The sequence below is a fragment of the Olea europaea genome, chromosome 11 (genome assembly GCF_002742605.1).
Source record: "Olea europaea var. sylvestris chromosome 11, O_europaea_v1, whole genome shotgun sequence".
Classification (NCBI taxonomy): domain Eukaryota; kingdom Viridiplantae; phylum Streptophyta; class Magnoliopsida; order Lamiales; family Oleaceae; genus Olea; species Olea europaea.
The window spans coordinates 4447619-4471480 of record NC_036247.1 but is presented as its reverse complement, the minus strand read 5'-3'; the positions used below and the strand labels follow the sequence as shown (position 1 = coordinate 4471480).

The window sequence follows — 23862 nt, the reverse complement described above, 5'->3', positions numbered from 1 at the left end:
ATTTTTCAAACTATCCAATCGCGTGGTCACCCCTATTTTTGAGCCTGTTTTTCATCCTCAACGTGTAGCACAATTGATGGATGAATTGTTTTAGGGCTTGCAATGCTTGTTTGATATGCATTTTTGCTTTTGCTTCTTATGTAAGAGTTTTTTAAATAATTTCCTATTTTGAAAGTGCTTTTAGAGAAAGTTACATTGATCCAGCTTCCTCTAAAAGCACTTTTGACTGGTAGAAACACTTTCATAAATTTAACCAAACAAATCCAAAAAAACTTTCGGGTCTTAAAAATCATACCAAATAGACCCTTAATAAATGAATTCTATTTGTCATCTCGATGACCCTTATCACATTTAGACGATATTAAATGATAGGTCCAATGGATTTCATGTTCATGCTTATAATTTAGCCTATCGTTTTATGCGATAGTTTTATTAGTTGAGTGATATGATCATTGATGATTATATTCCTATAAATAAGATTATGTTAAAATGAACCACCTGTATAGGAGGTGCACGGTTGTGTTGACTTCAAATGCTACCATCTTCAAAGTTGTTGCACCAAAAGAAATAATATTAAGCCCTTGTTTGTCCTCATTTGACAAATTAAATTGTTTGTTACAGTAATATTTTTCATCACACATTCGCACCATAAGATATTCTATACACAAATCAATAAAGTTTATTTAAATTTTAACCATACATTCTTTGAAAAATACTATTCAAAATTTTATAATTTTTCTCATAATGGGCGACAAACAGACTCTAAATGTACCAGTAGAACCACCCGGTTGTTGTATAGACTATTGTTAACACTACTCGAGTTAAATGACATTAATTGGAGTGAATGCGATTAGATATCCTAGCAATTCAAGACGTATAGTACAATGAGTTATTTGCCCTTCATGGATTGTTTGGGGCTCTTGCTTTTAAAAGGGAATAATGACCGGTGACCATCATAATTATAAATAATTGCCGGAAAACTATAATGTTGCAGCTTGGATACTCGATAGAAATGTATCCATTTATAATTTAAATAGTTTATAAACACTTGTAAATGTGCTTAAAGGTTCTAGTACTCTGTAATATAGAATATTCAGCACACATTATCATTATTTTATTATGTATATTGAATAATTAAAACACGCTATTTAAATGGGATCAGATATGAATAAATAAATATTGAGCTCCTTTTGGGGTACAACAAATCGTTAATTCGCCCATCCAATTGACAAATAAAGTATTCGTTACAAGTTAAAAATTTGAAAGGCCATTGAACTTTGTATAATTATTTTATTGACCATTAAACTTTGAAAGGTTTTCGGATGGTCAATGAACTTATTATCGCTATTCCATTAATTAATAAACTTTATAAGTTTTTAGAATGATCATCAAACTTATCAAATCATCATTTCATAATTTATCACTCAATAACTTGCCATTAAAAGATTAAACGGATTTACAGACGAGACAAATGAAAATGTTGACATGGCACACTATTATCGCTAGTTGATGACAAATAAGTGAAAAATGTGTCTATAAAAATGCGATTAACGGGAAAAAACAATTAACAATAATATTAAATAAAAATATAGATAAACAAAAGAAAACAGACAAATGTTAAAATTCAATCACTTTCTATAAGCACTTTTAATGTATTGAAGCACAATTTAACTAATTTGTCATCAACTAACAACAATAATATGTCATATCTACGTTTTTGTTTGCTTTGTCACGGAGTACATCAAATTTTCTAACAGTAAATGGGATAGTTATTTCATAAATTCATTGATCATCCGAGAAATTAAAGTTTAATAGTTAATAAGATAATGATTGATAAGTTTTTTAAAATTTAATGGTCAATGATATAACAATTTGATAAGTTCGATGATAATCTAAAAAACTTTTAAAATTCTAAAGGTCAATAAAAATATTGTACAAAGTTTAATGGCCATATGAATTTTTAACCCACTAATTCTTACAATTAATAAATATTCGAATTCTGTGACGTGTCCTCATCATAATGAGTTATTACATAGTAATTTGACATTCTTACCATATTTCATGATGACGGGGCGGGTCCGATTCTCACTTCAACAAAATTTTTGTTTGAAAATTACAAAATGGATTAGCAATAAGTGGAAATTACACAAATCCAAGAGTTTAAACATCACAATTCAAAAATCATGGCTTAAGTTTCATTATGCAAAAATCAGGTTTGATTTAATAATTTAAATACTAATTTCTCTCAATTCAATTTTCCCAACCCTAATTTTACGTTATGTTTTCTCTCTCTACCGTCTTCATACTCTCCCATCTCTCTATCTTGAAACACCACTGTCGCAATCATTGGCGGCGATTCACGACAGTGACGACGATAACGACGGAGGCGAGCCTTGGAAGAAACCTCCTCAGTTTTGATGGTGCAGCGACACTCCTCTCACGAACGGAGAAGAATCACTGCCCCCACTTTTCAGATCAAATATGGCGACCAGTTTTTGCATAACGTTGAGTGGCGATTGTTGCAAGAATCGTGACTGGTTGCAATATGTTGCCGGACATTGAACGCTAACAGTCGCAGGTAAGGTGTTGGTGGTGGTGGACAATGTTGATGGTGGTGCGATGGATACCGTGGATTTAGAGGCGAGTCTATGTGATCTGCCTGTGGTTGTATGTGTGGTGGTGTTGGTGGTAATGTGTGTGGTACTTCTGGCAGTGTTGATGCTATCGTGGTGGTGGTAATGGAGTGGTGGTTGTGCGGTGTTGGGGTAGTGGACATGCTGGTGGTGGTGCAAGTAGGAATGGTGATGTTTTTTTGGTTGAGGGAGTGGTGGTGTTTTGGTTGTGTCGGGGAAATTGGGTGGTTATTGTTGTTAGTGGAACTAGCAGTGGTGGTAGTGTCGGCGGCGACGGGGTGAGGGTGAGGGTGTTGGTGGTATGTAATGTGACCAATTATTTGACCTGTGACTGATTGTTTGATTCCCTGTGACCAACTCTTTCATTACGTGTGACCAATTATTTAACTATGAACTTAAAATTTGATAATTGTGATCAACAAATTCAAAAACATGTGATTGATTAATAAACTGTGACTTATAATTTTTTCATCTATAATTAATTAAATAAATCATGACCTGTAAAAATTTTCATTCGTGACCTCGAAATAATTTGTGACTAGTTAATTTGATAATACGTGACCAATAAACAAGTTTGTAACCTATAATTATGAACATGTGATCATTAATGGTATATACGTGATCTTATTATTTTCAATTAATAAAATCTATTTATTTAATAAATGAAAACCTGATTTTTACATTTTCAAAACTTTAGACATGAAAATTGTCTTATCCATACTTAATACCTTAATTGTGAATTTTACCCTAGCAATAATGTGATGATTTTAAAAGGGGCCAATTTTGTGCAGTAAAGGAGTTTTTTGGGCCTAAATTTCGGGTTGGGCTACAACCCAATCATCTTACTTGAAAATCCGACTCTACAAACAGAGAGAGATAAGGGTTTTTTTCCTTCGTAGTAATTAGTGGAGAACAATTTAGGGTGAAGGAGGGGGATAAAGGGACGTATTCATCACCCTTGGCACTAATTTATCTCGTGTTGCAGTGATTTCTACTCGACTTCTTCAACAGCAAACTTGGAAGGTAGTGTCAGATTTTTTTATGTAATCGCACTCGATCTGATTATTGCGAATGGTTTGATTTCAAAATATATATATATATATATTTTAAAATTGTTGTTCTTGATGATAATCTTCCTCTGGCAACTGTGATTTTTCTCGACAACATTTCTCTTGAGTTTTTGATGCGGTTGTTTACGGTTTTCTTTTAGTTACAGCCAGTATTGTGGTTCCGTGATATAAGTGGTAAATAGATTAATAAAAAGTAATTTGATTGTCGTTCTCTGGATTGTTTTTCACGGACAATTGGATATGTATCATTTCTAACATTTCATGCCACCAAACTAATCCTTGTCCATTCTGAGATTGAGAAGTACTTCACAGTTCCAAATCCAAGCGGAGCTGTAATTTTATAATACAGTTGAAGATTATCAATGGTCTGGTTGACTAAAAAAAATAAAAATAAAAGAAACTAATAAGCACATTGTTAGGAAGAATAAAAAATCTGAAATGTCCTTTCAGGGCGTCTTTTTACTTATGGTGTCTTCATGATGTATGAATTCTTGCACTGCAGTGCCTTCGCTTCCTTGGTTGCCTTCATGCCTTGGTGCTTCAATTTGTGCCAAAATGATTATTTCTAGATCAAGATCCCTTTGCTAAACATAAAAATGCACTACATATGTTTATGTAACTATATGACTTTTTAAATCTGCTTGGAGAGGTGAGAGTGCTTTGATGGTGCAATCTATATGCTTATGTAATCAACAACAACAAAGCCTATTTGCAATAAATTTGATGTGGATTATTTGAGTTTTATATATATATATATATATATATATATCATCCGCTCGAAAAGCTTCATTGCTACTGCTGGCTTTTGCTAGAAGAATGAAAACTAAAATCCTTAGCAATTGCAAATATGCAATGTTAGTTTTGATAGGCCACATTACTCCTTCTAACATGTTCACCGGGGTTATATCACTTACGAACGAGAGCCTTTTCTTATTTTAATCATAAGGGTTAATTAAAAGGTCTAACAGTCTAAGTGTGTGGTCTATTCAAAATCGCATCAACATCTGTTAGCTGAAGGATAATTAGCGGACAACTTGATATGCTTTAATTTTATGATATCACAATTCAAGGTTGTCAATGGTGTCAGTAGGTCTAAGCTGTTTTTATCTTCTGTTGTTTCTTCTCATAAGTTGAAAACAACATCTATTTAATTACACTAACATGTGAGAAAAAAGTCTAGCTAATTAATCATTATTAAAGTTGGGTTGGTTAAGTCGAAGTAAGGAAACATGTCAATACTATATAAGCCATATTTCTGTTGCTTCTTGCTATCACTTATAATTATATTTTCCCAATAGAGGTGGATTGTTTTAAATGCCTCAGTGCCACTTGTGGGCAATGTAGAGGAAGAATAGTTAGACACTGTTGAGGGATTTGACTCTCGTAGTACACGACTGAATCCTATTATTCTGGCAAAAGGGATAACTTCAAGGATTTTGGATTTGTTGTAGAGTCCTGTGAGAATCTTGTTTTGATTACGAATGTGCTCAAACAGCCTCAAGGACTTCAAGCTTCATTAGCTTATGGCTACATAGTTGATGCCTTTATTGGATATTATCCTATATTGGTAGAAATTTTTGAAGTGTCTCTCCTTGTCTAACAGTTAATGGAAATATACAACAAAGAATAAACCTTTTGTTGGAAACACAAACACTATACATTATAAGGACGTGCACAAGAGGATAATTAGAAAGCTTATGATTCTTAACTGCTGAACATTGGTACATTCGGGTGGTTAACAACTACGACGTCGCAGTAGAACTTAGATTCATTGAAAGTTGCTGTTGTTTATTGTCTTCAAATATTTCTTTTTGACACACACACACACACATTTGTCTCAGATGCAGTAATTTCTTGGAAGGCTTATAATGATGATGTGATTTCTGAATCCAACCTATGTGGCATCCCATCCTATCCTTTTCCTAATTTCCTTCTGAACTCATTGGCACACTGCAGGACTGGAACTCTAGACCTAAAGAAGATTAAACTGAGTGCTATGGGGAGATCCAATCAGCACAAAGAGGGATATGGAAACATTGTTGAACTATCCCAGGATAATTGCTTGGAGGGCACTTCAGCGAGGACAAGACCTTTTAGTTTTGATGAGATATTGCTTAGAAGAAAAAACAAGGAAGAGATTGCTGAGAAAGTTAAAGATGATCCAGGGGGAATGGATAGTGCATTAGCAAAAAAGAATATTGAGAAGGCTTCTGAAAATTCAGAATTGTGTAGGCACAGGCATGAGGATGCTTTATCCAGTGGTTTGAAAAATGCTTTAAATGATCCACAAAATATAAGTTCTCGAGAAAGGGAGATTAAAGAAGAGAACTTATTCATGGATAAAGATAAGGAAAACCCAAAATCAAAATCTAAAGTGGTAAAAAATATAAGCAGGAAAACTGAGAGACATTCTCACGGAAAAGGAAAAAAGGATGGTTGGTCAATTGGCGATAATGAAAATGAATCTGATAAGATGCGATCGAGAAATTCGGTCAGGAAGGACAGATTAGCTGAAAGAATTGAAGGAAAATCAGAAAAAGATAGAGAGCGTGAACGTCAAGTTAACATCGAGGATAGACAGGTCCAATTCAATAGAAAACATGACTATCGTATGAGCAATGATTCTGAGAATGAACCTGTGAAAAGACATGGAAGAGATATGATGGGACCTGATATATATGCTGACAGAAGTAGAGGAAAATTTGAAAATGAAAATAAAAGCAAAAGGAAACACCGTAATGAAGATGAAGATAAACTTAGAGACACTGGTAGAGAACATCATCTGGAAAGAAAATACAAGGATGCAACACGAATCCACCATGAAGAGTCAAGGCCAAAAAGGAGACGGTCGCGGAGTGTAGAGCGTGGCATAGGAAGAGGCAGAAGGTCTCCTTCGCATTCACCTAAGACACATAAGCTTACATCTAAAGATACTCGGGAAAAAGGAGAATTATCTTTACATTCATCACGAGATAGATCAAGAAGATCACGGAGTAGGGATCGTGACAGAGACAGAGGTAAAAGGTCATCTTCATGTTCACCTAAGACACGTAAGCGTGCATCAGATAGATCAGGAAGATCACGGAGTAGGGATCGTGACAGAGACAGAGGTAAAAGGTCATCTTCACGTTCACCTAAGACACATAAGCATGCATCAATAGATACTCTGGATCAAGGAGAATTATCTTTACATTTATCACGAGACAGATCAGGTAGATCGCGGAGTAGGGATCGTGACAAAGACAGAGGTAAAAGGTCTCCTTCGCATTCACCTAATACACATAAGCATACACCTATAGATATTCGAGAACAAGAAGCATCACTACATTCATCAAGAGACAGATCAGGAAGATCACAGTCTGATGTTGACTGGAATAGGATGTTAAGTAATGGTTCCAGTAGTCACTACGGGCAAAATGCTGGATCTTCCAGTGGGCTCGGTGGTTATTCTCCTAGAAAGAGGAAAACTGATACTGCTGCTAAAACTCCTTCTCCTACTCGCCGCTCTCCAGAGAGGAGAACTGCTGGGTGGGATCTCCCACCTGTTGGAAAAGAAAGCAACAATTACCTTTTTCCTAATTCCCTGTCTTCAGGCCAAATGGTATCATCGAACAAAACTGAGTTACCCAGTGTTACTCCAGTGGCTCCAAAGGTGGTGAAGCCGGATAGTGTTTCTTTCCATGCTTCACAGATTCATGTCGTTGAATCCATCCAACTGACTCAAGCAACCCGACCTATGAGAAGGCTCTATGTAGAAAACTTGTCTGCTTCAGCTTCTGAGAAAGCTTTAATGGAATGTGTTAATAACTTCCTACTATCTTCGGGCGTCTACCACATTCAAGGAACCCATCCTTGTATCAGCTGTATAGTATGTATCCAATCATTTTTTTAGTCTGCCTTACCTATAATTGCCATGCCTGCTTGTGTAAGGATTTAATGAGTCTGTATATTACTGCAGATACACAAGGAGAAGGGCCAAGCTCTTTTGGAATTTTTAACTCCTCAGGATGCTTCAGCTGCTCTCTCTTTTGATGGAAAATCCTTTGATGGGAGTGTTCTTAAACTCAGACGCCCCAAAGACTACAGTGAAGTAACTGTAAGAATTATAACCATGCGAACTTCCTTTTTTCTTCCCTTATGGTTGATCACAATAGTTACATATGTATTTTTTGTTAATTAGTAGGGACATGCTAAGCAGAAATATATTCATGTTGGTATTACACTTTGGCTTGTTAAAAATAAATTTTTTTGCCATTTTGCGTTCAGTTCCTTTCTTCCCTATTTATTCCAAGGAAGGTATTGTGTAATGTTATTTGACATCACAAGCTATTGTTGTTTCCTCAAGAAAAGGGCATGGCATAATTAAAGATCTTGTACGGTTTGGCTTTGATGCAGAAGGTAGAGAATAGAGAAATATGAATGTTTACTATTGATCTAGTGAGAGTGAAAGGGTAAGAGAGCTATTCAAAATGTAACATAATTTCTCTTTAGGCCAAAACTTTGCTCAAGCTTCTTTTGTTTTGGCACCACAAATTCTTGGTGTGGGATGAATTCTTTGACTATGACCAATCCTAATTATTATATTTGGCATGGAGCATGGAGATGGTTAACCACCATATCATACCCTCTCCCAACAAGTAAAGAAATACTAAAAATATAGCAAAAGAGAATCATTCATGATGGTCTACCTCAATATATATGATTAGGGTTGGGCAAAACCCAACTCAAATCGCTCAACACAAATCAAAACGATTTGTTTGGGTTGGTTTTTAAGTCCAATTGGGTTGGGTCAGGTTAGGTAGAAAATTAATTTTCGGTTGGATTGGGTTGGGTTTGGGTTATGATTTAAAACCCAACTTGACCCGAACCCAACCCGATGAATTAAAATAATTAATATCTAAGATGAAAAAAAACTAAATAAACACAATATATGAGAAGGACTTATAATTTATAAATGTCCATTTCTTATATAGACTGATTCATATGAACACTTTGTACAAATGAAATATTATTTGATAATAAAGTAAAAATTAAGAGCATGACGATGAAATGAATAAATCCCAAAAAAATTTAAAAAAAAAAAAATTAAGCTTCTTAAATTTTAAACTTATTTATAGATTATTTTGTAGTATAATTCCTTATATAAATATTAAAAAAAATAGAGGTTTTCAAGTAATTTAAAATTTTAAAAATTTATCTAAATTCAACAAAAAAAAAAAGAAAATAATCGGATCCAATTTTAATTGGGCCGAACCCCAAACCGACCAACCCGACCCAAACCGACCCGAATGATACTAAGTAATTGGAGCTATCATGGGAAGGGTTAATTCCATTTGCAGTGATTGTACTTTTACTTAAATCTCTTTAGATCTCTTAGGTAGGTAGTTTGGTGGCTGTACTTTAATTTGATCTCAAAACTTATCACTCTTTCTAATTTCGTAATTTTCACCTAAATGCTGACGTGTCTGATGGTGTAAACTTAGCCCTCTCTGACAATCATTATTTTCAAACTTTTTTCTGCTCATTTTCAATCACATTCAGATAATAAAATATTTTACATATGAATCCATTTTTTTTACCACACATTCTCCTAAAAATTGATATTCAAAGCATTATTATTATTATTATTTTTAAAATAATGACCACCAAACAAGGGCTTAGTTAATGGTCAACACCAACTGCTTTTGGTCCCAAAATTTTGGGGTTGCTTTTTTCAACGATTATTGCTTACATTTCTTTATGCTATTTGCACCTGTGACTGGCTTATGGATGAAGTATAAAGTCAATTAGCTAGGGTTAAAAACAAGGAAGGAGGAGATAGACTGAGGTGGCGACAAATAGTTAGGAGTATTTGTTTTCATTTTTCAAACTATCCAATCGCGTGGTCACCCCTATTTTTGAGCCTGTTTTTCATCCTCAACGTGTAGCACAATTGATGGATGAATTGTTTTAGGGCTTGCAATGCTTGTTTGATATGCATTTTTGCTTTTGCTTCTTATGTAAGAGTTTTTTAAATAATTTCCTATTTTGAAAGTGCTTTTAGAGAAAGTTACATTGATCCAGCTTCCTCTAAAAGCACTTTTGACTGGTAGAAACACTTTCATAAATTTAACCAAACAAATCCAAAAAAACTTTCGGGTCTTAAAAATCATACCAAATAGACCCTTAATAAATGAATTCTATTTGTCATCTCGATGACCCTTATTACATTTAGACAACATTAAATGATAGGTCCAATGGATTTCATGTTCATGCTTATAATTTAGCCTATCGTTTAATGCGATAGTTTTATTAGTTGAGTGATATGATCATTGATGATTATATTCCTATAAATAAGATTATGTTAAAATGAACCACCTGTATAGGAGGTGCACGGTTGTGTTGACTTCAAATGCTACCGTCTTCAAAGTTGTTGCACCAAAAGAAATAATATTAAGCCCTTGTTTGTCCTCATTTGACAAATTAAATTGTTTGTTACAGTAATATTTTTCATCACACATTCGCACCATAAGATATTCTATACACAAATCAATAAAGTTTATTTAAATTTTAACCATACATTCTTTGAAAAATACTATTCAAAATTTTATAATTTTTCTCATAATGGGCGACAAACAGACTCTAAATGTACCAGTAGAACCACCCGGTTGTTGTATAGACTATTGTTAACACTACTCGAGTTAAATGACATTAATTGGAGTGAATGCGATTAGATATCCTAGCAATTCAAGACGTATAGTACAATGAGTTATTTGCCCTTCATGGATTGTTTGGGGCTCTTGCTTTTAAAAGGGAATAATGACCGGTGACCATCATAATTATAAATAATTGCCGGAAAACTATAATGTTGCAGCTTGGATACTCGATAGAAATGTATCCATTTATAATTTAAATAGTTTATAAACACTTGTAAATGTGCTTAAAGGTTCTAGTACTCTGTAATATAGAATATTCAGCACACATCATCATTATTTTATTATGTATATTGAATAATTAAAACACGCTATTTAAATGGGATCAGATATGAATAAATAAATATTGAGCTCCTTTTGGGGTACAACAAATCGTTAATTCGCCCATCCAATTGACAAATAAAGTATTCGTTACAAGTTAAAAATTTGAAAGGCCATTGAACTTTGTATAATTATTTTATTGACCATTAAACTTTGAAAGGTTTTCGGATGGTCACTGAACTTATTATCGCTATTCCATTAATTAATAAACTTTATAAGTTTTTAGAATGATCATCAAACTTATCAAATCATCATTTCATAATTTATCACTCAATAACTTGCCATTAAAAGATTAAACGGATTTACAGACGAGACAAATGAAAACGTCGACACGGCACACTATTATCGCTAGTTGATGACAAATAAGCGAAAAATGTGTCTATAAAAATGCGATTAAAGGGAAAAAACAATTAAAAAATAATATTAAATAAAAATATAGATAAAGACAAATGTTAAAATTCAATCATTTTCTATAAGCGCTTTTAATGTATTGAAGCACAATTTAACTAATTTGTCATCAACTAACAACAATAATATGTCATATCTACGTTTTTGTTTGCTTTGTCACGGAGTACATCAAATTTTCTAACAGTAAATGGGATAGTTATTTCATAAATTCATTGATCATCCGAGAAATTAAAGTTTAATATTTAATAAGATAATGATTGATAAGTTTTTTAAAATTTAATGGTCAATGATATAACAATTTGATAAGTTCGATGATAATCTAAAAAACTTTTAAAATTCTAAAGGTCAATAAAAATACTGTACAAAGTTTAATGGCCATATGAATTTTTAATCCACTAATTCTTACAGTTAATATTAATTCGAATTCTGTGACCTGTCCTCATAATGAGTTATTACATAGTAATTTGACATTCTTACCATATTTCATGATGACGGGGCGGGTCCGATTCTCACTTCAACAAAATTTTTGGTCGAAAATTACAAAATGGATTAGCAATAAGTGGAAATTACACAAATCCAAGGATTTAAACATCACAATTCAAAAATCATGGCTTAAGTTTCATTATGCAAAAATCAGGTTTGATTTAATAATTTAAATACTAATTTCTTTCAATTCAATTTTCCCAACCCTAATTTTACGTTATGTTTTCTCTCTCTACCGTCTTCATACTCTCCCTTCTCTCTATCTTGAAACACCACTGTCGCAATCATTGGCGGCGATTCACGACAGTGACGACGATAACGACGGAGGCGAGCCTTGGAAGAAACCTCCTCAGTTTTGATGGTGCAGCGACACTCCTCTCACGAACGGAGAAGAATCACTGCCCCCACTTTTCAGATCAAATATGGCGACCAGTTTTTGCATAACGTTGAGTGGCGATTGTTGCAAGAATCGTGACTGGTTGCAATCTGTTGCCAGACATTGAACGCTAACAGTCGCAGGTGAGGTGTTGGTGGTGGTGGACAATGTTGATGGTGGTGCGATGGATACCGTGGATTTAGAGGCGAGTCTATGTGATCTGCCTATGGTTGTATGTGTAGTGGTGTTGGTGGTAATGTGTGTGGTACCTCTGGCAGTGTTGATGCTATCGTGGTGGTGGTAATGGAGTGGTGGTTGTGCGGTGTTGGGGTAGTGGACATGCTGGTGGTGGTGCAAGTAGGAATGGTGATGTTTTTTTGGTTGAGGGAGTGGTGGTGGTGGTGGTGTTTTGGTTGTGTCGGGGAAATTGGGTGGTTATTGTTGTTAGTGGAACTAGCAGTGGTGGTAGTGTCGGCGGCGACGGGGTGAGGGTGAGGGTGGTGGTGGTGGTGGTATGTAATGTGACCAATTATTTGACCTGTGACTGATTGTTTGATTCCCTGTGACCAACTCTTTCATTACGTGTGACCAATTATTTAACTATGAACTTAAAATTTGATAATTGTGACCAACAAATTCAAAAACATGTGATTGATTAATAAACTGTGACTTATAATTTTTTCATCTATAATTAATTAAATAAATCATGACCTGTAAAAATTTTCATTCGTGATCTCGAAATAATTTGTGACTAGTTAATTTGATAATACGTGACCAATAAACAAGTTTGTAACTTATAATTATGAACATGTGATCATTAATGGTATATATGTGATCTTATTATTTTCAATTAATAAAATCTATTTATTTAATAAATAAAAACCTGATTTTTACATTTTCAAAACTTTAGACATGAAAATTGTATTATCCATACTTAATACCTTAATTGTGAATTTTACCCTAGCAATAATGTGATGATTTTAAAAGGGGCCAATTTTGTGCAGTAAAGGAGTTTTTTGGGCCTAAATTTCGGGTTGGGCTACAACCCAATCATCTTACTTGAAAATCCGACTCTACAAACAGAGAGAGATAAGGGTTTTTTTCCTTTGTATTAATTACTGGAGAACAATTTAGGGTGAAGGAGGGGGATAAAGGGACGTCTTCATCACCCTTGGCACTAATTTATCTCGTGTTGCAGTGATTTCTACTCGACTTCTTCAACAGCAAACTTGGAAGGTAGTGTCAGATTTTTTTATGTAATCGCACTCGATCTGATTATTGCGAATGGTTTGATTTCAAAATATATATATATATATTTTAAAATTGTTGTTCTTGATGATAATCTTCCTCTGGCAACTGTGATTTTCTCGACAACATTTCTCTTGAGTTTTTGATGCGGTTGTTTACGGTTTTCTTTTAGTTACAGCCAGTATTGTGGTTCCGTGATATAAGTGGTAAATAGATTAATAAAAAGTAATTTGATTGTGGTTCTCTGGATTGTTTTTCACGGACAATTGGATATGTATCATTTCTAACATTTCATGCCACCAAACTAATCCTTGTCCATTCTGAGATTGAGAAGTACTTCACAGTTCCAAATCCAAGCGGAGCTGTAATTTTATAATACAGTTGAAGATTATCAATGGTCTGGTTGACTAAAAAAAATAAAAATAAAAGAAACTAATAAGCACATTGTTAGGAAGAATAAAAAATCTGAAATGTCCTTTCAGGGCGTCTTTTTACTTATGGTGTCTTCATGATGTATGAATTCTTGCACTGCAGTGCCTTCGCTTCCTTGGTTGCCTTCATGCCTTGGTGCTTCAATTTGTGCCAAAATGATTATTTCTAGATCAAGATCCCTTTGCTAAACATAAAAATGCACTACATATGTTTATGTAACTATATGACTTTTTAAATCTGCTTGGAGAGGTGAGAGTGCTTTGATGGTGCAATCTATATGCTTATGTAATCAACAACAACAAAGCCTATTTGCAATAAATTTGATGTGGATTATTTGAGTTTTATATATATATATATCATCCGCTCGAAAAGCTTCATTGCTACTACTGGCTTTTGCTAGAAGAATGAAAACTAAAATCCTTAGCAATTGCAAATATGCAATGTTAGTTTTGATAGGCCACATTACTCCTTCTAACATGTTCACCGGGGTTATATCACTTACGAACGAGAGCCTTTTCTTATTTTAATCATAAGGGTTAATTAAAAGGTCTAACAGTCTAAGTGTGTGGTCTATTCAAAATCGCATCAACATCTGTTAGCTGAAGGATAATTAGCGGACAACTTGATATGCTTTAATTTTATGATATCACAATTCAAGGTTGTCAATGGTGTCAGTAGGTCTAAGCTGTTTTTATCTTCTGTTGTTTCTTCTCATAAGTTGAAAACAACATCTATTTAATTACACTAACATGTGAGAAAAAAGTCTAGCTAATTAATCATTATTAAAGTTGGATTGGTTAAGTCGAAGTAAGGAAACATGTCAATACTATATAAGCCATATTTCTGTTGCTTCTTGCTATCACTTATAATTATATTTTCCCAATAGATGTGGATTGTTTTAAATGCCTCAGTGCCACTTGTGGGCAATGTAGAGGAAGAATAGTTAGACACTGTTGAGGGATTTGACTCTCGTAGTACAAGACTGAATCCTATTATTCTGGCAAAAGGGATAACTTCAAGGATTTTGGATTTGTTGTAGAGTCCTGTGAGAATCTTGTTTTGATTACGAATGTGCTCAAACAGCCTCAAGGACTTCAAGCTTCATTAGCTTATGTCTACATAGTTGATGCCTTTATTGGATATTATCCTATATTGGTAGAAATTTTTGAAGTGTCTCTCCTTGTCTAACAGTTAATGGAAATATACAACAAAGAATAAACCTTTTGTTGGAAACACAAACACTATACATTATAAGGACGTGCACAAGAGGATAATTAGAAAGCTTATGATTCTTAACGGCTGAACATTGGTACATTCGGGTGGTTAACAACTACGACGTCGCAGTAGAACTTAGATTCATTGAAAGTTGCTGTTGTTTATTGTCTTCAAATATTTCTTTTTGACACACACACACACACATTTGTCTCAGATGCAGTAATTTCTTGGAAGGCTTATAATGATGATGTGATTTCTGAATCCAACCTATGTGGCATCCCATCCTATCCTTTTCCTAATTTCCTTCTGAACTCATTGGCACACTGCAGGACTGGAACTCTAGACCTAAAGAAGATTAAACTGAGTGCTATGGGGAGATCCAATCAGCACAAAGAGGGATATGGAAACATTGTTGAACTATCCCAGGATAATTGCTTGGAGGGCACTTCAGCGAGGACAAGACCTTTTAGTTTTGATGAGATATTGCTTAGAAGAAAAAACAAGGAAGAGATTGCTGAGAAAGTTAAAGATGATCCAGGGGGAATGGATAGTGCATTAGCAAAAAAGAATATTGAGAAGGCTTCTGAAAATTCAGAATTGTGTAGGCACAGGCATGAGGATGCTTTATCCAGTGGTTTGAAAAATGCTTTAAATGATCCACAAAATATAAGTTCTCGAGAAAGGGAGATTAAAGAAGAGAACTTATTCATGGATAAAGATAAGGAAAACCCAAAATCAAAATCTAAAGTGGTAAAAAATGTAAGCAGGAAAACTGAGAGACATTCTCACGGAAAAGGAAAAAAGGATGGTTGGTCAATTGGCGATAATGAAAATGAATCTGATAAGATGCGATCGAGAAATTCGGTCAGGAAGGACAGATTAGCTGAAAGAATTGAAGGAAAATCAGAAAAAGATAGAGAGCGTGAACGTCAAGTTAACATCGAGGATAGACAGGTCCAATTCAATAGAAAACATGACTATCGTATGAGCAATGATTCTGAGAATGAACCTGTGAAAAGACATGGAAGAGATATGATGGGACCTGATATATATGCTGACAGAAGTAGAGGAAAATCTGAAAATGAAAATAAAAGCAAAAGGAAACACCGTAATGAAGATGAAGATAAACTTAGAGACACTGGTAGAGAACATCATCTGGAAAGAAAATACAAGGATGCAACACGAATACACCATGAAGAGTCAAGGCCAAAAAGGAGACGGTCGCGGAGTGTAGAGCGTGGCATAGGAAGAGGCAGAAGGTCTCCTTCGCATTCACCTAAGACACATAAGCTTACATCTAAAGATACTCGGGAAAAAGGAGAATTATCTTTACATTCATCACGAGATAGATCAGGAAGATCACGGAGTAGGGATCGTGACAGAGACAGAGGTAAAAGGTCATCTTCACGTTCACCTAAGACACGTAAGCGTGCATCAGATAGATCAGGAAGATCACGGAGTAGGGATCGTGACAGAGACAGAGGTAAAAGGTCATCTTCACGTTCACCTAAGACACATAAGCATGCATCAATAGATACTCTGGATCAAGGAGAATTATCTTTACATTTATCACGAGACAGATCAGGTAGATCGCGGAGTAGGGATCGTGACAAAGACAGAGGTAAAAGGTCTCCTTCGCATTCACCTAAGACACATAAGCATACACCTATAGATATTCGAGAACAAGAAGCATCACTACATTCATCAAGAGACAGATCAGGAAGATCACAGTCTGATGTTGACAGGAATAGGATGTTAAGTAATGGTTCCAGTAGTCACTACGGGCAAAATGCTGGATCTTCCAGTGGGCTCGGTGGTTATTCTCCTAGAAAGAGGAAAACTGATACTGCTGCTAAAACTCCTTCTCCTACTCGTCGCTCTCCAGAGAGGAGAACTGCTGGGTGGGATCTCCCACCTGTTGGAAAAGAAAGCAACAATTACCTTTTTCCTAATTCCCTGTCTTCAGGCCAAATGGTATCATCGAACAAAACTGAGTTACCCAGTGTTACTCCAGTGGCTCCAAAGGTGGTGAAGCCGGATAGTGTTTCTTTCCATGCTTCACAGATTCATGTCGTTGAATCCATCCAACTGACTCAAGCAACCCGACCTATGAGAAGGCTCTATGTAGAAAACTTGTCTGCTTCAGCTTCTGAGAAAGCTTTAATGGAATGTGTTAATAACTTCCTACTATCTTCGGGCGTCTACCACATTCAAGGAACCCATCCTTGTATCAGCTGTATAGTATGTATCCAATCATTTTTTTAGTCTGCCTTACCTATAATTGCCATGCCTGCTTGTGTAAGGATTTAATGAGTCTGTATATTACTGCAGATACACAAGGAGAAGGGCCAAGCTCTTTTGGAATTTTTAACTCCTCAGGATGCTTCAGCTGCTCTCTCTTTTGATGGAAAATCCTTTGATGGGAGTGTTCTTAAACTCAGACGCCCCAAAGACTACAGTGAAGTAACTGTAAGAATTATAACCATGCGAACTTCCTTTTTTCTTTCCTTATGGTTGATCACAATAGTTACATATGTATTTTTTGTTAATTAGTAGGGACATGCTAAGCAGAAATATATTCATGTTGGTATTACACTTTGGCTTGTTAAAAATAATTTTTTTTGCCATTTTGCGTTCAGTTCCTTTCTTCCCTATTTATTCCAAGGAAGGTATTGTGTAATGTTATTTGACATCACAAGCTATTGTTGTTTCCTCAAGAAAAGGGCATGGCATAATTAAAGATCTTGTACGGTTTGGCTTTGATGCAGAAGGTAGAGAATAGAGAAATATGAATGTTTACTATTGATCTAGTGAGAGTGAAAGGGTAAGAGAGCTATTCAAAATGTAACATAATTTCTCTTTAGGCCAAAACTTTGCTCAAGCTTCTTTTGTTTTGGCACCACAAATTCTTGGTGTGGGATGAATTCTTTGACTATGACCAATCCTACTTATTATATTTGGCATGGAGCATGGAGATGGTTAACCACCATATCATACCCTCTCCCAACAAGTAAAGAAATACTAAAAATATAGCAAAAGAGAATCATTCATGATGGTCTTCCTCAATATATATGATTAGGGTTGGGCAAAACCCAACTCAAATCGCTCAACACAAATCAAAACGATTTGTTTGGGTTGGTTTTTAAGTCCAATTGGGTTGGGTCAGGTTAGGTAGAAAATTAATTTTCGGTTGGATTGGGTTGGGTTTGGGTTATGATTTAAAACCCAACCCGATGAATTAAAATAATTAATATCTAAGATGAAAAAAAACTAAATAAACACAATATATGAGAAGGACTTATAATTTATAAATGTCCGTTTCTTATATAGACTGATTCACATGAACACTTTGTACAAATGAAATATTATTTGATAATAAAGTAAAAATTAAGAGCATGATGATGAAATGAATAAATCCCAAAAAAAATTAAGCTTCTTAAATTTTAAACTTATTTATAGATTATTTTGTAGAATAATTCCTTATATAAATATTAAAAAAAAATAGAGGTTTTCAAGTAATTTAAAATTTTAAAAATTTATCTAAATTCAACAAAAAAAAAAATCGAATCCAACTTTAATTGGATCGAAGCCCAAACCGACTAACCCAACCCAAACTTGATCGGTTTGTGTTGTGTTGGGTTTAAACCATTAATTGGGTTGAGTCGGTTTGATTTTAGATCAAACCGATCATATTGGGTTGGGTCTGGATTGGGAAAAAATCGACCCAATCCAACTCATGCCCACCCCTTAATACGATGATAAGCAGTAGGATCTCAGAGCATAGATTTTCATAAAGTTTGGGCATAAAAGATGCAGGAACTTAGATTGTATGAGAACTCATCTAATGTCAATGTTGAAAATAGCATTCGTTTCTTTTATATTTGTGACATGGGGTAGGATAGAGTTACGCATTACTTGGTCTAGAAATATTAATCATCATCAGGTTATTGAGTTTTTGTATTTCTTTTCACAACATTTGATCTAAGCCCTTGTCTGGAGCTGATTTTTTGGGCAAAAAAAATGCTTTTTTCTACTGTTGGCAGCCGTGATTTTTGACCACAACTCTCACATGCGGGTTCCAACTGACCAAAAAGGGTCAAAAAATTGATTGTTTTTTGGATGAAAAAGCTGTAGCAGACGGTCTAAGTTTCATGCAAGATGAACCTTTGGCTGTTATGATTATAGGCCTGTAACCTCTTCTATGATCATGTTTACTACATGAAATGAACGGAAAAAATTATATTAGGCATTATAGTTCAGGAAACAGGTGGGTTATTTTGTTGGGGGGTTTGAAATTTTGCAGTTGATCTGTATCACATGGTGGAATAAAAAATGTTGTACTTTTTTCTACTGTTGGCAGCCGTGATTTTTGACCACAACTCTCATATGCGGGTTCCAACTGACCAAAAAGGGTCAAAAAATTGATTGTTTTTTGGATGAAAAAGCTGCAGCAGACGGTCTAAGTTTCATGCAAGATGAACCTTTGGCTGTTATGATTATAGGCCTGTAACCTCTTCTATGATCATGTTTACTACATGAAATGAACGGAAAAAATTATATTAGGCATTATAATGTTCAGGAAACAGGTGGGTTATTTTGTTGGGGGGTTTGAAATTTTGCAGTTGATCTGTATCACATGGTGGAATAAAAAATGTTGCTGCAATGCAGTTTGGTGTTATTTATTCTGTGTTTCTCGATGAAATTTAGTAAGTCTCAAGTTTCTGCTGTTATAATGCTGCTGCGTATGTTGCTCTCTGCTTGCTGTCTGCACGGAAAAATAACTACTATGTTATGATCTTTTCATTCGGTGCAAAAATTACTCATCCACTTAGAGTGTGTTTGATTGACATGGAAAATATAACATAGAAAAGAAAATGTTTTCCTTGTTTTGAGGAAAATAAAAACCACCTCCACCCAAGGAAAATATTTTCCTTAAAAACAAAGAAAATTAGGCATATTTTAAAAAGTTGGAAAATGTTTTTCATGGAAAAAAATAGCAATCAAACACTTCAAGTAGGAATTTGGGTGGAAAACTGATATTTTCTATGAAAAATAAATGTAATTTTCCATGAAAAATAAATGTAATCAAACACACCCTTAGATTTCTTTTGGTGAAATAGAACCTACCAATGCTGCAAGTCAATGCATGTATATATGGCAAGTTATTTTCACCAGATGGTGGACTGCATCAGTATACTCTTAACAAGTTTTGAAACAATACATATAAGATGTGTTGTAAGGCAGTGATGGGACTTCGTTAATCAGTATAAGCTCTTCTCTTCCATGCAGTATTCTTAAATCCTGATGTTATGTAAATCTTTAGATCTTGTCTTATTCTTCAGGCATGTGAGATATTTCCATCAATTTTACCGGCCATGCAAATAAAACATTCTGTTTCCTTTATGCATCCTTTTGTTTTATCAGTGCATCAGTTCATGTAGCTGAAACTATAGTTTGAGCAACTTCATGTGATTGTCATAATTTTTTCTTGATAATCAGTGGTTCTCTCTTTCTTTTTTATCAATGCATCAATGTCACTGTGATTGAGGTTTCAATGGCAATAATGTAGTCTCAGTTATTTTTTATTGAAAAAGTACTTTCTTTGCCTAATTTTCAGTTTCTGAGGTATATTGTGGTTACTATTCATGTAGCAGGTTTTCAGACTGTTGCTATTTTCATGCAGACTCATGATTCTGACAAATCAGTTGGTGCAGTTGATTCAATTAGTGGTACCGTAGAAGATTCACCCCACAAGGTATGCATCTTGAACATCACTTGACAAACTCGTAGTCCTTTAATTTTATCCTACAATGCAAAACCCAATTTCTGTATTATACTATTTGACACTTAAGATTTTGGTTATAGCTCTGTCCTGTTCTTGTTTACTTGTAGCATATTATAGATTGTTGTTTTTCAGTTTCAGAATGTATCCACTTATGTAGAAGTTAAAATTACTGGTAGCTGGTTTTGTTCTTGGGTATGTTTGGGTAACTGAAGCTGCCATGTTCATTAGCATGATTATCTTTGTTTCTTTTCTTTTTTCCTTCTCTCTCTCTTTTTTTTTTTTAGTCCATTATGGGCCTGCCCTGAACTTCTGGACTTACTCCTGATGTAGTTTTGATACCCGCCCCTAATTTACATATCTAAGCCCACGTATCACGGCTTAATCTATTATTAGCCTATTACTTCAGCACAAAAGTCCAACCCCTGTTCAAAATATTTAGAAAAACAACAGACTAAGGATAGCTAGAACAACATAAGCTAAATGATGGAATCAGTGGCACCTACTTTTAAAGTTTTACTGAAGAAGAGTAAAAAAATTTGGAAATCAAATGAATCTGGGGGGTTGGGTTATTATACCCATCCGTACCCATTATTTATTTATGTATTTGTTTGTCTGTTTACCCACTTTGAAATTCTGCATGGGTGTGCAAAGAAGATCGAAAGAATAGAAACATGTTATGCAGTATCGCAAATTGTTTTATTGTGTTATATGTTATTACAACTCTCTGCTTTTTTTGGCTCCACTTACTTTCTAACTAGCTCTTTTATGCAAGTGGTTGCAGATCTTTATTGGTGGAATTTCAAAACTTATTTCTTCTGAAATGGTAACGTAACATGGAGATTTGTAGTTTATGGTTTTGGTTTTCCTTTTTTGTCCTGTTCTCTACATGACTGGCGAGTAACTTTAACCCATATGCTTTAGCTTTTGGAGATTGCTGGAGTCTTTGGACCTGTGAAAGCATACCACTTTGAGTTTATTGTGGATGTTGATGAACAATGTGCATTTATTGAGGTATCTCTAAGTATATTTATTGGCTATCGTTTATTTCAACATTTTGGAGAATATGAAGCAATGCAGTCTTTTTTTTTCTCCAGTTCTTATCTTATGTACAGAGTTCTGTTTCATTACCTTGGTAATTTTAAGTGAAAAAAAAAAAAAAAAAACTTAAGTATGATCCCCCCCCCCCCCCCCCCCCCTTCTCTCCTTCCTCCTTAACATTGTGAAAGTAATTGATCAGCATTTACTTGTATTGCAACTGGACTGCTTATCTGTTGCAGCTGATTTTCATTTTCTTTTTGTATTATTTGTCTTCAGGTAGCATATTTTCACCCATTTGCGTGTATGAATTTTATCCTGACTAATTATTTCAATTGTTTCAGTATGTTGACCATTCAGTTACTCCCAAGGCATGTGCCGGACTTAATGGTATGAGTTTGGGTGGAAAAATTTTAACTGCAGTTCAAGCAACTCCGGATCCCTTGATATTTGTAATTCATCATCTCTCTTTTCTTGTTTACTCTTAATTGGAAGTGGAGGATCTATTATTAATTCCAATTTCTATCTGTCTTCAATTGTTTGCTAAACAAAATATTAATGCTAGGAAACTGTTGGAAAACCACCATTTTATGGGATCCCCGAGCATGCAAAGCCACTGCTTGAGAAGCCCACAAAAGTTCTGAAGCTGAAAAATGTGGTATTACTTCGAAGCTTTGGTTTTGTTATCTGCTGAATATCTTTGTTTCTCAAGTTAAATATGTACCTAGTATTGTCCTCTTATCCTCGTAATTTTTAATTTACAGTTGGATTCTGAGGGGCTCTTGTCATTGTCGGAATCAGAACAGGAAGAAATATTAGAGGATATAAGGCTAGAGTGCGCCAGGTTCACATTGATAAATTATTTTTTAAATTTTGACACCCTGCCGCTTACTACTGTAGTTTCCGCATAAAGAATCACTCTTCTGCTTCTATTTAATGCTGCAGATTTGGTACTGTTAAATCTGTTAACATTGTGAAGCCCACAAAGTCTCTCACTTTCACTACAACTGAAGCATCTGAAGTAATGAACACAAAACCTACAATAGATGATCACATGGAGTTTGATACGAAGATCAATAGTAGAGAAATACTCGGAGAAAGTATTAGTGATGAATTATCTGAGCTTAACAGATCAGAGCCTACAAGCGTTCCTCAAGATTCTGAAGACACTGTTCAAGCTGCTGTTGAAGGTAACAAAGAAGATGAAGATAATCCATCAAACAATTCTGGAGAACCTGAGGACAAAAATGAATCTGTGATGGTTGATAACAACCATTCTGATGATAAATTTGCTGGTAATTCATCTACTAATGATCGAGATATGGCAGTTCAAGATCCAACGTGTGAAAAAAATTCCAGTGGCTTTACTGGTGAATTCACCGACCAACAGAATAATTCGACTGAGAAGTCAAAAAGCAGTGATAACATTGCTTATTTTTTGCCTGCTGGGGTTCTTGAGACGGAAAATAAGCCATTTATTACAGAAGAGTTGAAATTACAGGAAGATAGTGCGGAGATGGGCAGTGCATTCAAATTGGACTGCGATGAGGGTAAAGAGTTGGATGCTTCTGAGAGAGGTGACAAGGAGACGATAATTGACCTTGATGATATATTTGAGCCCGGCTCTGTTTTCGTGGAGTATAAAAGGGCTGAAGCTTCTTGTATAGCTGCACATTGCTTACACGGACGACAATTTGATGGGCGGGCTGTGACAGTGGGATATGTTGCTCATGATCTTTATCAGATTAGGTTTTGCAGGTGAGCGAAATTCGTTGTTAACATGTAATCCAGATGTTTATGGCTACGAAGTTTTTCATTCCGTATAAATGACAACTGAAATTTGAAAGCTTACTATTTGTGGCCGCTGCAAGTTTGCATGATATGAGCATATTGAGTGACAATAATTATTTTTACCTTCACTTGAAGAATGCAACTCTAGTTTTCAAAATACGTAGCACAAAATATATAATACAATACCATCAGATTGGTAGCATGTAAAAGAGATCTCTTACAAATAAACAAGAAATATAATCTGGAAGTGGCAGCGGCAATAAGTCATTGCACAATCCATATAACAAACTCTCTCTTTGAATAAAATTACAATAAGTACCTCCACAGAGCCCGACGATCCCTTGATATCAGGAGAATTCTAGATGCTAAGCAG

At 34.9% G+C, this 23862-nt stretch overlaps 1 protein-coding gene across 3 annotated transcripts; it reads left to right on the top strand.

Moving 5' to 3' along the window:
* The first annotated feature begins 3507 nt into the window (after positions 1-3507).
* Positions 3508-23549, top strand: LOC111403056. Of its 3 annotated transcripts, none has more exons than XM_023031409.1 (11): positions 3508-3656; positions 5660-6768; positions 16224-17119; positions 17210-17347; positions 20562-20633; positions 21445-21486; positions 21585-21674; positions 22043-22150; positions 22264-22356; positions 22463-22542; positions 22644-23549. In XM_023031409.1, exons 2-11 carry the CDS (start codon positions 5700-5702, stop codon positions 23458-23460), a joined length of 3405 nt encoding a protein of 1134 aa, XP_022887177.1. In that variant the 5' UTR covers positions 3508-3656; positions 5660-5699; the 3' UTR covers positions 23461-23549. The 3 variants fall into 3 exon arrangements, with proteins under 3 accessions (XP_022887177.1, XP_022887176.1, XP_022887178.1); XM_023031408.1 differs by having other exon boundaries at positions 21436-21486; XM_023031410.1 differs by lacking the exons at positions 3508-3656; positions 5660-6768 and adding an exon at positions 13084-13219 and having other exon boundaries at positions 15208-17119; positions 21436-21486.
* The last annotated feature ends 313 nt before the right edge of the window (positions 23550-23862 follow it).